We start from the raw sequence: 16,903 nt of genomic DNA on the forward strand, positions 1-16,903 counted from the left end.
CATTAGTGTGTTTCTGTAAAACACTTATTTACCAATGAGATTTAAAAATAATTGTTTCATATTATAAAATAAATAAAATGTTTCCTATTATGTCACTAACATATTTTTCTTGTTGGTGTTTTCATTTAGGTGTGCCGACCCCGAGCCCTGAAATCCTGCGACATACACTCAATATGCTTGTCCGAGAGAGGAAAATCTATCCGACTCCAGATGGATACTTTATAGTGACCCCACAGACTTATTTCATAACTCCTTCCCTTATAAGAACTAACAGTAAATGGTACCACTTGGATGAGAGGATACCTGACCGGTCTCAGTGTACCTCTCCACAACCAGGAACTATTACACCATCCCCTTCCGGATGTGTCAGGGACAGAACTCTCTCCAAAAACCACTGCGACTCTTGTCATTGCTGCAGAGAAGATATGCATAGTATTCATGCATCTACCTTACAAAGGAAATCTGCAAAAGACTGCAAAGACTCCTATTGCCCTCCCTCATTGTGCCAGATACCCCCTTCAGAAAAAAGCAAAAGTACCATAAATTATTCATATAAAACTGAAACCCTCACAAAACCTAAAGATGGGGAAAAGCCATCTAAAAAGTTTGGTCTAAAATTGTTCAGGCTAAGTTTTAAAAAAGACAAGGCAAAACAGCTTGCCAATTTTTCGGCCCAGTTCCCTCCTGAAGAATGGCCCCTTAGGGATGAGGACACCCCAAACACTATACCCCGGGAAGTAGAGATGGAGATCATTCGACGAATTAACCCGGACTTAACAGTGGAAAATGTCGTAAGGCACACTGCACTAATGAAAAAACTTGAAGAAGAAAAATCTCAGAGAAGCAAAGCTGGTTCATCAGCTCATCATAGTGGGAGAAGCAGAAGGAGCAGGACACACAGAAAAACTCATGGAAAATCTCGGTCACATAGCAAGAATAGGGCTTCCAAAGGTGACCCTTCTGAAGGTTCCCATTTAGACCTGCCTGGAGAGAGGGAGTATGAGTTCTATCATCCTCGAAATCGATCGCCAAGGGAAGGTTGTTTTATAATGGAGCGCAAAGGAGGGGAGAATTTTGTAGTGCTCAGTAATCCAAACATGATTGAATCTCATTTTCCTATTACACCAGAATGGGATGTATCTGGTGAACTGGCAAAAAGGAGAACTGAAATGCCTTTTCCTGAACCCTCCAGAGGGAGCTCCCATTCAAAGGTTCATCGAAGCCACAGCCATACACAGGATAGGAGGTCAAGAAATGAAAGATCAAATAAAGCCAAGGAAAGATCTAGGTCAATGGACAACTCAAAGGGGCCTTTAAGTGGTGCTTCTTTAGGTACACCAGATGATCTAGGTGAAGGCTGCAGTCTTGATGATAAAACCCCAAGCCAGTCTTATATAGATGATGGCACTTTAAGGCCATCGCATAGTAGCTTGAGTCATCAAAGGACTCTGTCTTACAAAGATCCATGCGTTCCAGAACTAGCTAGTGGTGGTGCCGATACCCCTAAATCGTGTAGCCTAATGGAACAAGGCAAACTTCCAGAGACTTTATCCTCTTACAGTGAACTTAATTCTTGTTCCAAAAAAACAGCAGATGACTATTTTCAGTGTAATACATCTAGTGAAACAATTCTCACTGCTCCATCCCCTTTAGGAAAAAATAAAGAGGACATTGATATACCAAGTCTCACAGAAGGCTTGAAAAGACTTTCTCCTGCTGAGAAGCCACAACAACACATAGCCAGAGAACAAGGTGACTACAAAGATGATTCACCAAAAGGCACTGTTAATAGTCTGTCCGTTGCGGCTTCTGGGCAAACCCCAGAGGTGATAGCAAATGGACGATTGGTACCACATCACAATGCAGAATCAAGCAGCCTTGACAAAAGGAAAGAAATATTCAGTAAGGATACGTTATTCAAACCTTTGCACAATAGCCTGTCTGTGAATAGTTTTCATAAATCAGGTGTGAGTTTACTTAAATCGCACCAAAAGACTTCTCCTGAAACACTGCCAGCAAGCATTGAGAACTTTGAGCAACCTATTACCACCTCAGTTACCCCAAACCTTGTCGTCTCACCACGGCCACAGGAGCCAGCAGGAAATCAAGAAGCCTCTTTTGATTATTACAATGTCTCTGAAGATGACGAGTCAGAGGAAGGTACACAAAAGACAGCAGAGGAGGAAAAGAACCGAGATGATGTGGGGACGATGCAGTGGCTGCTGCAACGGGAGAAGGAAAGGGATTTACAAAGGAAGTTTGAGAAAAACCTTACACTTCTAAATCCAAAGGAAACTGACAGCAGCAGCAGCCAGCGGGCCACACACTCGGCTCGTCTGGACAGCATGGACAGTAGCAGCATTACTGTAGATAGTGGATTTAACTCTCCACGGTAAGAAAAAATAGCAAGTTTGTTTTAGACTTTTTCTGCTCTTTGTGTTTGGAATCTCGGCATTGCTTATTGGTATTCATTTCAGATTGGGAAATTTCCAAGATTTACATAAAGTAGTGCTGTTTTTTGTATACTTTCTTTTCAACCTGTCTCAAGTACAGATGTGCGATTCGGTTTTACTCAGTTATTTTCACCAAACTAGCACAAGTTCTAATTTATGTTATTGGCTAGCCAAAACACATAACTGGGATAGCCAATAAAATGCTCTTTTTGAAATCCAAACATAACCGAGTAAATCTGAATCACTTATCTCTAGTCTCAAACCAATGAAAATTCTGCGTAGTTAGTTGGGGCTGAATTCCATACAGTGTATTTAAGTATATGTTAATTTTATTTTCTGGTATTGTTCAGGTAACAACTTGCAATCAGTTGTTAAACTTAATGTGTACACTACCAGTAAACTTAAACTTAATGTCTACCCCAGTATGTCAAACTTGAGGATCAAATTCAATTAGCCACAGTAATTTACGGTGGGCTAATTGATTCCCCCGGTGCTATTCAATTGGTCCCTGAAGGCCGCCTGCAGGCTGCACTTAACAGGGATTTCTTTTCGTGTCTGAACAGACCCTAAGAGAAATACCCGAAAAATAGCCTGTTTTCGGGTGCTGTGTAAGTATTAACACATACAGAAGGTCTGGGAATTTATCCAGAAAAATAGCTTAATAGGTGAGAAAAGGGGGCTCTAATTGATCGCCCTGGACATTAAACCTCAAAGCTGCCTCCCTTTTTCACCCTGTTAAAATAACGGGGATAACGTAATTTCACCCTTGGTATTAACTATATTTGTTAATGTGTATGTAACCAGACTCTGCAATCTTTTAATACTCATTAGACTTACATGCCACCATGCCATTTTTGGTATGCCAAAGGAATGTTATCAACGACCATTTCCCTTTCCACGGTTACATTTATAGTATTGCTTACTGCAAATGAAAAATGGCTTTGTCCTGCAAATATATTCAATTAGGTTTTTATAAACACCTTTTATATACAGATGTGTCCTCCTATACCTACAGTATCCTCAAGATGCCATGTGGGGCGAGTCGCCTGACTCACGTGACCCGTGCCGAAAGCAGAGCATCTTGTTAGCACCAGTGTGCGTCTTACTCGCAATGCAATATGATAAAACCACTTCCCAAGACTGTACTGATTAATTTAATACTTGTATATCTGTATCTGAATCTGTATACAAAAGACAACGGAACTTGGTGGAAAAAAAGAGCCAGTACTGTTGTTTTCATAGCACTTTGTGTATAGATTCAGGCTCAGTTGCACACAGATATACAAGTGTCGCATTGCAATTAAGATGCACATTCACGCGAAAAAGACACTTGGCCAAGCAGAGTCGCACGGGACCTGGCACGTCGAGAAGGGATGTTTGGCGGGAATGCAGCAATAGTGTATTGAGGACACATCTGTAGGTCTTTTAATGCTAAGATGAGCTTCTTCCCACCAACGTCTTTACTTTTCCAGGCACTGCCAATTCATATTCCACCTCCATGTTTTCAAATATTTACAATAAAACTTCTCCCATCTAAAGCTCCTACAGTGACCAACGCGAGGAAGAAGGCGTGGGCACTCATCTTCTCATATTACTCTGACTCTGCAGTTGGCTTAGTGCACACTCAGGAATAATCCAGGACCAAATGTATTAAGTAATAAAGTGGAAGCAGATAGAGTGTGATAAATGACCAGCCAATCAGCTCCTAACTGTCATTTTTCTCCTAGTGCTTGGTCTATGATAGAGTGTGAGATTCTAGGGGATTTATGTATTATGCGTCAGGTTCTAAAATCAGGCGCTTCCCCTTCAGTTTATGCCCGATATTTGATCAAAAGTGGTGGGTTTTAGAACCTGACACCTAGTAAATAAACCCCTAGGACTCGCATCTGCTTCCTCTCTACTCTGGCTCTCGCATAGTATGAGACCTACAGCAGTATCTACTATCTATCCGCCCAGTGGTCTCACATTTCCTGACTGTATGGGACAATTCCAGAAAATGCTATGGACTCTGCTCCCTTCTACAGATGTGTCCTCATACATCTTTGCTGCAGCCACACCAAACAGCCCCTCTTGGCATGCCAGGTCGTGTGAGAATCTTCAAGCGTTGGGCGTATTTTCCGGCCTTTTTTTTACCCGAACATGCATCGCCGCGCAATGCAACTAGAAGTCACAAGGAGACTGTGCTGATTAATTTGATATGACACTTGTATATCTGTGCGACTGAGTCTCTGAATCTGTACACAAAGTCCTACAATGTAGCAGATGCAGCTTTTTTCCAATACAAGTTATGTTCTGTTATACAGACTCAGTAACACATATATACAAGTGTTATATATCAAAATGATCAGCAAATTATTCTTGTACATCTTAGTTGCATTGCGTTGCGACTAAGATGCATTTTCTGCAAAAATAAAGCTCAATAGGGCAGATGTATTAAGCTTGGGGAAGGTATAAAGAAGTGATAAAGCAGTGATAAGTGCAAGGTGATAACGCACCAGCCTATCAGCTCATAACTGTCAATTTACATATTGGAGCTGATTGGCTGGTGCATTATCGCTTTGCATTTATCACTGCTTCATCACTTCTTTATGCCTTCTCCAGGCTTAATACATCTGCCCCAATGTTAGCAGAGTGGCACGGGACCTGGCTGCTCACTCATGCCTGGCATCTCGTGCTGCATGTATGAGGACACATCTGTATTTATCCCTTCCTTTGATAACCCAGTGTTTACCCCATTGCAGATCAGTGGAGTTGTCCTCTTGGCATGAGGGGGTATTAAATACATTTCTGAACTGACCTCACCCACTCCTTGATATTCCCCCCGATTTGCACATATTTAGTCTAAAGGGCCGCATACACTAGATCGATAATGCCCGATTTCATCCTATTTTGGGCATTCGGCCCGATATATCGGATAAAATTGGGCATTTTGGAGGTGTTCCCGATCCGATGCGCGTTCCCGTGAGCATCGGATTGGATTCTCCAGAATGCTGCACATTCCAATTTTGGCTGGTCATTGATCTCCATCCAAGGCTTAGTAGATAGACCCCTTAAATCCCTACCACATGCACAAACGCATACAGGTAAAAAAAACAATTGTCAGGAGACAATTAACATACCAGTATATTTTTGGATTGTGGGAGAAATCCGCAGTACCCAGATAAAACCAATGCAAGCACGGGGAGAACATACAAACTCCACACTGTCATCGAACCCAATACCACAGTGCTGCGAGGCAGTAATGCTAAACATTACATCATCCATGCTGCTTCATATAAAATAAACTCCACTCCTACCGCTCAAGCATCTAGAGACCCTCATAAACTAACTTGGAAAATAAATATTTGGGGGAGCCCCCGAATAGGAGGAGAATTGGGAAGACTTTGAGAAAATACTGGTGCAAGTTCCATTTGTGTTAAAATTATGGAAAATAGCTATAAACTTTTATAATACTGGTAGTATGCACCAGTGCGTTTCCATAACATTTCTCCTGAAGTCTATGCTTCTTGTTGGAGAGGCTGTCCTGAAGATGGTACTTTCCTACACATTTGGTGGAGCAGGTCCTAAACTTTCTCACCTTTGCTGTGATGTTCGTATCTTCATTAGCTCTCTTTTGATCTTGCATTCTCTCCAGTAGTATTTTTTCTTCCTTTAAATATCTCTTCTGCATCCCATCACCAAAACAAATCAATAGGCAAATAATTTCAGCTGTCACATGTCAAATTGCTGTATGTTGGAAGCGGACAAATAGCCCTATTATCAAATATATCACATCTAAGTTCTGGCACACCCATCAAATGGACTTATATGAAAAGTAGAATTTGAGATACCCTTTTCGGGTTTGTTTGTTTTTTAACCTCTATAAACTTCATCCTATTGTTTTTGATCTCCTTAGATCCTTATCCCCCTCCTTCCCATTTCCCCTCCCTCTCCCTCATTCCTATCACCCCTTCTTCTGCTTATTCATTGTATGATATTAATCTATTTTATTTTTGCTCTACTTGTTTATATTGACTGCAACCATTTTCTGTATTATTTTAATTGCAAATTTAAATAAACAATTGTTTAAAAAAAGTATTAATATATTTAAAACGAATTTTGTTCCAATGTTGTAGACAATATATGTTTTATCATAATCATAATTTCAGGTGCAGCATATAACAATCAATCACATACTCTTCTCATAGGGGTCAGTTTAATTCAGCGTAGATTGAATAGCTCCAGGTGCTATTCAATTCAGCGTGCTGTTATGTCGGAGAAGGCCGGTTCTCGCGGACTAAACTGGCTGAACTGGCATTCTCCGACTTAAGTGTCTGGTGTGATGCTGTTTCTGCCGCACTAAGGGCCAGTACATTTGTCGGATTTCTGCTTGCACCCACGGAGGGGTGTGATAATAAATACTCTCGTTAGACATGACATCGCGCTGAATTGAATAACTACGGGAGCTCCGTCCTGTTACTATTAAATCCGCACTGAATTGAATTGACCCCATAGATTGTAGTGCATTGTTAATAGTTAATGCAAACAAATTACACAAATTGTATATATTTCATTTGAAAGACCAGACTTATATTATGTCTAAAATAGTAGTGTTGATATGTTCTATCCACTTGGCAGTCCGTATAGTATGTAAACTTATACTGTATCCACTCAGTTGTCAGTTAATGCAAGTCATACATTTGGCTGTTATAGAAAACTGAAGCCACATCGTGCAGAGTGCCTAATTCATGTTTGTATGCGATGTCGATGTTCACGCAACTGATTTATTATCGGCAGACTGCGCAGCTGCTGCAAGGCTTGCTGTTATTAATCTGTTATTAATCTGGTACATTATCATGCATTGGCCAGCAGTATGTGCTATATATATTTATCTAAGGGCTCGGACTATACACTCTAATGGTTAGCCAAACCTCTGTGGTGGCTGGCCACACCCCTTCTAGAGACTGGTCATACCCCTAAACATGGGCCTCTATCCCTGCATTTCCCCGGTGGGCCCTTCATGCCCCAGCCCGACATTGTACAAGAGTTCTGTGAATCAGACGTGTTAGCCGTAGCACGGCATCCAGCTCCCTCATTGTGCACCCTGTCCAGCATACCGACACCTATTCTCCCACTTGGGGTGTCCACGACACCCCTGGAGGGAGAATAAATAGCGTGGCAAGCCACCGTGTCCACAGCATGGCAAGCGCTGTGAGCCTGCAATAGGCTTTTTTGCGCTCACCCAGCTGCTGGCATCCCGCTGTCAGGATTTTGACCGCCGGGATGACGGGCGCCGGAATATCGATACCAACCCGGTGTGAGTATGGTAAGCAGAAAATTCAGTACTGCATAGTCTTGGTTAGTGTTTAAATGCATTGTACCTGCTTTGAATTTACATATATTCTTGGCAATAATAGATTTTCTGGAGTATGCTATAAAACTGCAGATTTGTATGTACCCATGGCATTCATCATACAGTAACTAAGATCTTTTTCTCAGAATACCAGTTTACTTTGTTTCACCAAAGGTTTTTGCTCCCATATTTTCCTGCCTTATCTGATTCTATAGCAGAACATCAATAGCCATCTACTGAACTCCAGACAGACTACGGGGTAGTTGTTTATTTACAATCTAAAAAAATTTGTACCCAAAAATGTCCCCATTTTTTTTAACAGTTCAAACTAGACAATTACCGTTCCTCTAAATGTGAACATTCACGTAGTGATACTGCAGCAGACATTGGACCTTTAGCCAAATATTACGGTGTATATGGGCCAAAAACAACCACAATTCCGAATAATGATTCTCTCAAAATAAAGTGGATCAAGATTGGGTATAATACATTCAGAACAGGTTTGGACAGGGGTACAGGGGAAACCCCCAGTGGGCCCCACGGTCTGGGAATCAAATTTTGCACTTCAATTATATATTATGCATATGTTACATTATACAGCACAGAACTATGGTGTACTTTCTACATTGCATGGCTGTTATTAATCTGGTACATTATCATGCATTCACTAGCAGTATTTACTATACATATTTATCAAGGAGCCCAGACCATGCACTAATGGTTAGCTATGCTTCTAAGCATGGGCCCCTACCACTGCATTTCCCTGGTGGGCCCTTCATACCCCAGTCCGACACTGATTCAGAAGATGATTGCTGGTGGCTCCTATGGGATAGTTGTCTTCTTACAGCACAAACAGGATCCAAAGGAACCATAAATGATCAGAACTGATGGAACTTGTCTTGTGTGACCACTCAAGTTAACATTGGAGCCATAATACCTTTGGTCAAGAATTAAAATGTGTGCACCTTTTCATTCTGTAATTTTAAATGCATTTCTAGTCTTTTCTCTTTAAATGCTACAGCAAGAGCACTGACTCTCCACAAAGATGACTCAAGCAACCGTACCATACTTTCTGTGGATCTGCATATTACCATAGACATCAACATTGCACGTGTTCCTGCGCTCCTCTATGGGGCAATGGTGCCGGATGCAAGGTGCTGTTACGGACTGGCATATCGCGGACATCACATTTCATTAAATCAGCATAATAATGTAACGCAATGTTTCTCCATATAAATGGCCTGATATAGAACTACACACTGCGCCTAATTCAGCTTGGATCATTATTGAGACAGAAATTGTGATTTTCTCAATCCTGCTTCTGCTAAAAATCGCATGTGAAGAGCAGCCCAGAAAGGTAAAAGACGCCTACCGATGCATTCGCAAAATTGTGATGCATACGCGGAAATGGAGTACCATCGACAAGTGCGGTTGACCATGGGTTACTCAAAATAATGAGAATGCTGTTACACCAGCTCCATATTTTTAGTCGCAATCCCATTGCAACTGACGTCCGGTACAAGCCCTAAAAACAGCCATGATCTGCCTAGGTTTATTGACGATCGGGATGCCGGCCATCAGTATACCAACAACGGCATCCCGATCATCAGTATGCCGTAGCTGGGCTAGCGCAAAGAATCCCCTTGCGGGCTCGCTGCACTCGCCACAAGTTCTGTTCCCATTCTTTGGGTGTCGTGGACACCCGCAAGTGGGAATAGCCCCTGTTAGCAGGAATTCCAGCGGTCGTCATTGTCAGCGGACGGGATCCCGGCATCTGTATCCTGGCCGCCGGAATTTCAACTGCATACTCATTACACTTAGCGTAATGCAGCCTACAGCACCATTTATCTTTCTGCTGCGGGGTACACTGGGCTCCAAAAGGATAGACATTGGGGTGTAGAGTAGGATCTTGATCCGAGGCACCAACAGGCTGAAAAGCTTTGGCTGTTCCCAGAATGCATAGCGCCACCTCCTCTATAACCCCGCCTCCCTGCACAGGAGCTCAGTTTTGTAGTTGGTGTCGCAGATAGCAGGCACATAACAGAGGGGCTGCTCTGGGCAGCCCTAAGAAGAGCTTTTTGAGAAGAAAAGTGAAGACTTCAAGGGCTGCAGCAGTATGTACATGTCTAGTGACATTCACTGCTGCAGCTCCATCTCTTCCCAGCGGCGCTGTACACTCCCGAGCCCTGGTTGCCGGGTAACTACAGCAGGAGGCTCCGGTTTTCTTCTATGGTCAGGCACACACGACGGGGGCTCTCCGGGATCGCGTGGCCGCGCTTCGGGAGGTGATGAGTGGGTCCCGCTTGCGGGACCCGTACTTTACCGCGATCCGGCGTGGTCGGGGGGAGGAGGGCCGCGCGCGCTGGCGGTGGACACTGTGGCAGTACAGGCGATCCGACTAGATCACCAGGGCATGGGTGCAGGTCAGGTTTTCCCTTAAAACCATTTTACTAGTAGCCCGCAGTACCCGGTGGTTTTGCCAGCAGGGGGATAAGGCTTAGACCTGGAGCCCCTCCCCCAGCCCCAGGGCACCATTTCCCGCAAATGTTCCCGCCCTGGAGCTGCATAACTGTCTCTCCCTCACTCCCTGTCAGTGTTTGGGCGACATTTTTCTCAACTTCACTGTTCCTGAGACTGCTTGGGCAAATCCTCCTGTGTAAAGCCGCCTGGTTGTCAGCACTGTGCCTTTACATGACACTTAAGTATTCTACCTGTCACTTAGACAGTGTTAGTTAAGAAAGAGTGCATTTAGTCAGGGTTTTCTAGTACAATTACCCTGTTCTTACTTTGCAGTGTTATATCTATTGACTACATAGCTATATAAGCTGGTCCAGTGCAGTATTATTGTTAGTAATAACCTCTGCATTGTACAACTGTGACTATATGTGTGTGCATTAACTTGCTGAGTAGTTTCCATTCGTGTCTCTCACTCAACTTGCTATCCCTATATTCTATAACCTGAGGGGACTTGGTGCGTCAGGTTTTCTAATAATATAGGATACTCTGATACGTATTTTTCTCTGTGATTCTAGTCACCATATCTCTCCTATATCTCTGCTTGTGCTGACTACACTGCACAGGGGTTTGGGTAAGAGGTATTGTGCTGCTGCCAATTGTACTGTTTTACCTGATACTGCAAGTTATATCATGTCTGCTTCTGAAGGTAATGGTTCTGGGGCTGAACACACTGCTGGTGTTGCTGAAGCCACAGATCCATATGAGGAGAATATAGCAGCTGTGGGCTTTGGTTCTGGGGGCTCCTTGCCCCCAGTGGGACTGTGGCAACGGAGGTACATAATGACCCACCATGGGCTGCTTTTTCCACGCTTCTATATACGCTAGTTAATAAACTAACACCCCATATGGGACCCCCTATGCCGGTGCAACCGTATGTGGTCCCTGTAGCTAATCCGCCGTGGGCGGACAATTTATCTGCTCAATTGAAGAAGTTGAACCAGTCCCTGACTACTAAAAAGTCTGACCCTCGCTCGCCTAAGTCCAAGGGGTCCTCTAAGCGAGCTCTTATCTCCTCACAATCCACTGCTGTCACTGACACCTCGTCTAATGAAGATGGCACTTACACTGACCCCACAGATTCTGACTCAGATACAGCTGATGGGGAGGGTAGTTTTCACATGTGGATGTTCCTGATCTTTTGGAGGCTATTAAATCAATTTTACAGATTACGGATGATCCCGAGCCATCCGTCCCTCCTAAGAAACCAGATAGGTTCAAGCGTCAGAAGGTGGTTAAACAAGTTTTACCTCACTCTGACCACCTAGGGGATATACGTCAGGAACCCTGGGGAAACCCGGGTAAGAAGTTTGTGCCTCAAAAGAAGATGCTGGCTCGCTATCCCCTCGTGCCAGAGCCGTCTAAAAATTGGGAAACGCCTCCTCCAGTAGACTCGCATGTGGCTAGGATGGTGGTTTCCTCAGCTCTACCTGTCACTACCGTCACGTCTCTAAAAGAGCCTACGGATAAACGCGTGGAGGGTTGTCTGAAAGCGATTTACACCCTCACGGGTGCTGCACAAAGGCACACTATTGCAGCAACATGGTCTGCAGAGGCTATTGAAGCATGGGCCTTGGGATTAGAAGCTGAAATCTCTTCTGACCATGCTAGACAATGCTTGTCATATACTGTCACAGCTTCTCGCTATATTAAAGAGGCGGCTTCTGATGCTGGTATCTTAGCAGCCAAGGCCTCTACTACATCAGTCCTGGCTCGCCGGATATTGTGGCTGAGATCCTGGTCTGTGGATCTGGACTCTAGAAAAACCCTGGAGGTACTCCCTTTCAAGGGAGATATTCTGTTTGGGGAGGACTTAAATAAGATAGTGGCTGACTTGGCTACTGCCAAAACTGCCTGTCTGCCAAGTACCGCTCCTTCTGTGGCAAAGGCTAAAGGTACTTCCTTTCGCCCCTTTCGTCCTTCAGGTAAAGCAAAAGGTCAGGCGTACAACAAGCAGGCCCGCACTTCCAAACCTGGTAAGCCGAACCCCAAAAGAGCCTGGGCGGCCCGTCAGCCAGCTGCCAAGACCGATAAGCCTGCCGCATGACGGGGCGGGCCTCTCCCTGGGGGATCTCAGGATGGGGTGCCGGCTTCTAGGGTATACCCAGGAATGGTTGAAGACCACTTCAGATGCCTGGGTACGGGAAGTCGTCACTCGAGGTTACGCCATTCCCTTCAAAAACCGACCCCCTCATCGATTTTGCCGGACAAACGTCTGGTTAGACCAGACGAAGGCAAATGCTTTACATTCGGTGGTACAGACCCTCCTGGATACAGGAGTCGTAGTACAGGTGCCTCTTGCACCTCCGCTGTTTCTAGTCCCGAAACCGAATGGGTCCTCCCTGCCCATTCTCAACCTCAAGGCATTGAACAGGTCTGTGAAGGTTTCCTAGTTCCGTATGGAAACCCTTCGCTCTATAGTTCTGGCCTTGGAACCTGGGGACTACATGGTCTCCCTGGACATACAGGATGCTTACCTGCATATTCCTATAGCAGCGTCACATCAGCAGTACCTGAGGTTTGCGATTGGCAACCTCCATTACCAGTTTCGGGCGTTACCTTTTGGTTTAACTACGGCTCCGCAAGTCTTCACCAAAGTTATGGCGGTGATGACGGTGGTACTCCGCCGTCAAGGGGTCAGGATACTGCCGTATCTTGACGACTTGTTAATCTTGGCAAATTCCCCAGAAATTCTCCTACGTCATCTGGATATGACTGTCTGGTTTCTACAAGCCCACGGGTGGCTCATCAACTGGAAGAAATTCTCCCTGGTCCCTGCTCAGAGCATGGTGCACCTGGGAGCGCTATTGGACACTCACAACCAGAGGTTGTTCTTGTCTCAGGCGAAAGTCCTGAAGCTTCAGGACAGGATTCGTTGCTTCCTTTCTCGTCCGCAAGTGTCGATACATTCGGCGATGCAAGTGCTGGGCTTCATGGTGTCTGCATTCGACATGGTGGAGTATGCTCTATTCCATTCTCGCCCCCCTCCAGAAGCTGATTCTAGCCAAGTGGGACGGCCTGCCTCACCGGATCAGGTCTCACATGATCTCATTGACTCCGGAGGTCCGTCTGTCGCTGCTCTGGTGGCTCCAGGACCGACAATTGTGCAGGGGCCGTCCCTTCTGGATATCCGACTGGGTCCTGTTGACGACAGATGCCAGTCTAAGAGGTTGGGGCACGGTGCTGGAGCAACACTCCCTTCAGGGTCGGTGGACCAAGGAGGAATCCCTCCTCTCAATCAACATTCTGGAATTGCGGGCAGTCTTCAATGCGTTGAACCTGGCCCAGCATTTAATTCAGAACCGTCCTGTTCAAGTACAGTCGGACAACGCCACCACAGTGGCTTACATAAATCATCAAGGCGGCACTTGAAGCCGTTTGACAATGAAGGAAGTCTCACGGATTCTACATTGGGCAGAACGCCATCTACCGGCCATATCGGCAATATTCATTCCTGGAGCCCTGAATTGGGAAGCGGACTTTCTCAGTCGTCAGGACGTACATGCCGGCGAGTGGGGCCTCCATCCAGAAGTGTTTCAACTCCTAGTGGAAAAGTGGGGCCTTCCAGATGTGGATCTGATGGCGTCTCGACACAATCACAAGGTTCCGGTCTTCGGCGCAAGGACAAGGGATCCTCAAGCAGCATTCGTGGATGCGCTGGCGGTGCCGTGGAGGTTTCGGCTGCCGTACGTGTTCCCTCCAGTGTCACTCCTGCCCAGGGTAATTCGGAAGTTCAAGCAAGATAGAGGAATTCTGCTTCTCATAGCTCCAGCGTGGCCCAGACGGCACTGGTTCTCAGACCTTCAGGGCCTATCGTCAGAGCGTCCAATTGTACTTCCGCAACGCCCAGACCTCCTCGTTCAGGGCCCCTGTGTTTACCAGGACCCAGCCCGGCTGTCTTTGATGGCGTGGCTCTTGAAGCTTCCGTCTTAAGGGCTAAAGGGTTTTCTGAGGTGGTCATTCAAACTATGTTGCAGGCCCGGAAACCGGCTTCTGCTCGGATTTACTATAGGGTCTGGCATTCTTACTTTGTTTGGTGCGCATCTAACAATTATGACGCTTCCAAGTATAGTACAGCCAAGTTGTTGACCTTACCTGATGTGCATACCTTCACTCAGGGTGTGTTGCGTATCCAACCTCCCTATGTCCCGCCTGTGGCTCGTTGGGACTTGTCAGTGGTTTTGGAGGCGTTACAAGAGTCTCCGTTTGAACCACTTGGTTCAGCTGATCTTAAGTGGCTTTCCCTTAAGGTGGTGTTTCTGCTGGCTATTGCGTCAGCTAGAAGAGTGTCGGATTTGGGTGCCTTGTCTTGTAGTTCCCCATATCTGATATTTCACCGTGACCGGACGGTTCTTAGGACTCGTCCCGGTTATTTGCCTAAGGTGGTTTCTTCGTTCCACCTTAACCAGGAGATTGTGGTTCCGGCACTTGTTTCTCCTGATCTGTCTCCCAAAGAGCGGTCTTTTGATGTGGTACGGGCTCTCCGTATCTATGTGAAGAGAACTGTTTCTATTAGGAAATCTGATTCTCTCTTTGTGCTGTTTGGATTTCACAAAATCCAAACAGCTGTTTCACAAAATCCAACAGCAAACAGCTGTTGTGCTGTTTGCTAAAAAGCAAACTATGGCCAGATGGATTAGAATGGTGATTGCACATGCTTATGTGAGGGCTGGTCTATCAGCTCCTGCTCACATTACGGCCCATTCTACTTGGTCTGTTGGACCTTCTTGGGCGGCCCGCCGTGGTGCGACCCTTGAACAATTGTGCAAGGCGGCTACGTGGTCCTCAGTGAACACGTTCATAAGGTTCTATGCCTTCGATACTGCCGCTTCCCAGGATGCTTCCTTTGGACGCCGGGTTCTTGTGCCCGCTACAGTGCGTCCCCTCCCATAAGGAAATACTTTAGGACATCCCCAATGTCTATCCTTGTGGAGCCCAGTGTACCCCGCAGCAGAAAACGAGTTTTATGGTAAGAACTTACCTTTGTTAAACTCTTTCTGTGAGGTACCCTGGGCTCCACAAGGCGCCCACCCTGACGCACTTAGCTTCTTTGGGTTGGTATGGCATTAGCCGCTGACACTTCTCCTGTAGTGAGAGTGTGGTGTATGTGGCTACTAACCGTTGTTGTCTCTTTACCTGCTACTGCATTGGGCTGGTTAACTAAAAACTGAGCTCCTGTGTAGGGAGGATGGGTTATAGAGGAGGCAGCGCTATGCATTCTGGGAACAGTCAAAGCTTTTCAGCCTGTTGGTGCCTCGGATCAAGAGTCTACTCTACACCCCAATGTCTATCCTTGTGGAGCCCAGTGTACCTCGCAGAAAGAGTTTTAACAAAGGTAAGTTCTTACCATAAAACTCGTTTTCACTTCTCTATTATGATTTGCTCTACTCCTGATGAAATAACTACCCCTCCATCCCACTTGCCAGCGCTGTAAGTGAGCCTTGGGAAAACGTAGCAGAACGGCAGATGATTGGGGACAGAATAGGACGTGCCACATTTCATGGACAGAAGAGATCACAGTTGTTTCAGCATCAGCAGCAGGTAATAAAGCATCGGGTTTGAGGAACATTGCTAGGATGCTTGAGTGGAGTTGATAGTGATTTTGTTAGGAAGAGGGGGAGAATGGCAGAGAGAAGGGTAGTTCTTAAAATGTAGAGCTGCAAACTACACAAAACAACAAATGCATTTTTTTATGACCCCAAACAATGATTATCAACAAAAGAGAATGGATGCTATATTTGGGTCTAGGTGATATACAATAAAATGAAAATCACAGGTGTGAAGAAAAGCAGCGTGTACAGATGTGTCCTCAAACATTAATGCTGCTGTCACAACAAACAACGTGCAAGATCCCGTGTGACTCGAGTAGCGGGAGTTTTTTTGCCTAAACTGCGGTATGTGGTCAATCAAATAGTCAACAGTAACCATGTTGAGATTCATTTGTTTTTTTGTCAGTTCTTTTTTTCAGCAATTTTTTTTCCACCCCTATCCAATTAACCCCCTTTTTTGGGGGGGGGGAGGGGCCTGAAAAAAAAAAGATTTTTCGCCTGAAAATACATAGAATCCATGAAAAGCCGTGGACCTATGTATTTTCCCCGCATGTTTCACCAAAAAAATCCTGCTTATCGCGGATTTAGTTTCGTCTGCCTCCAACTTCTCTATAAGCACCGGCATCAGGGCTAATTGAATAGCCACATCGGCTCTAATTGGCCACATTAAATTACAGCGGCTAATAGAATACCGCTCTACCCCGTTTAGAGTTTCCATTGGCCTCTTGTTGGCCTCCTACAGCTCTTCTCTCCCGAACTCTCAGGGTGGTCTATTCTAGGCAGTCAAAGATTTTCTCTAGTTTCTTCATTTACTATGGAGAACTTAACTATACCTTGGGGATATTCAGTGCCTTGGAAATACTATTGTACCCTTTTCGTGATTTCCTATTCTGGAACTGCTTGGAATGTTGTTTAGTCTTTATTCTGTAGCCTTTGCTTGGAAATGCTTGGGAGCTCTAAGAGACCGGTGCAGTTATGCTGCAGTCATGTGACATACCTTACCTGCAGGCCGGTGGACTCCAATAAACTACAATATTTCTGTGACTTGTGAAAAA

The 16,903-nt window shown here is 45.2% G+C and overlaps 1 protein-coding gene across 5 annotated transcripts in view; it reads left to right on the forward strand.

Annotated features, from left to right (window-relative positions):
• STOX2 (storkhead box 2) overlaps window positions 1–16,903 on the forward strand; it is a 248,373-nt gene that overhangs the window by 209,874 nt on the left and 21,596 nt on the right. For all 5 annotated transcript variants that reach the window (XM_063920706.1, XM_063920710.1, XM_063920707.1 and 2 more), the window contains exon 3: window positions 130–2,392. In XM_063920706.1, coding sequence (XP_063776776.1) covers window positions 130–2,392 — 2,263 coding nt within the window. The remainder of the gene's footprint in view (window positions 1–129; window positions 2,393–16,903) is intronic.

Source organism: Pseudophryne corroboree, chromosome 1, assembly GCF_028390025.1.
Source record: "Pseudophryne corroboree isolate aPseCor3 chromosome 1, aPseCor3.hap2, whole genome shotgun sequence".
Lineage (NCBI taxonomy): Eukaryota > Metazoa > Chordata > Amphibia > Anura > Myobatrachidae > Pseudophryne > Pseudophryne corroboree.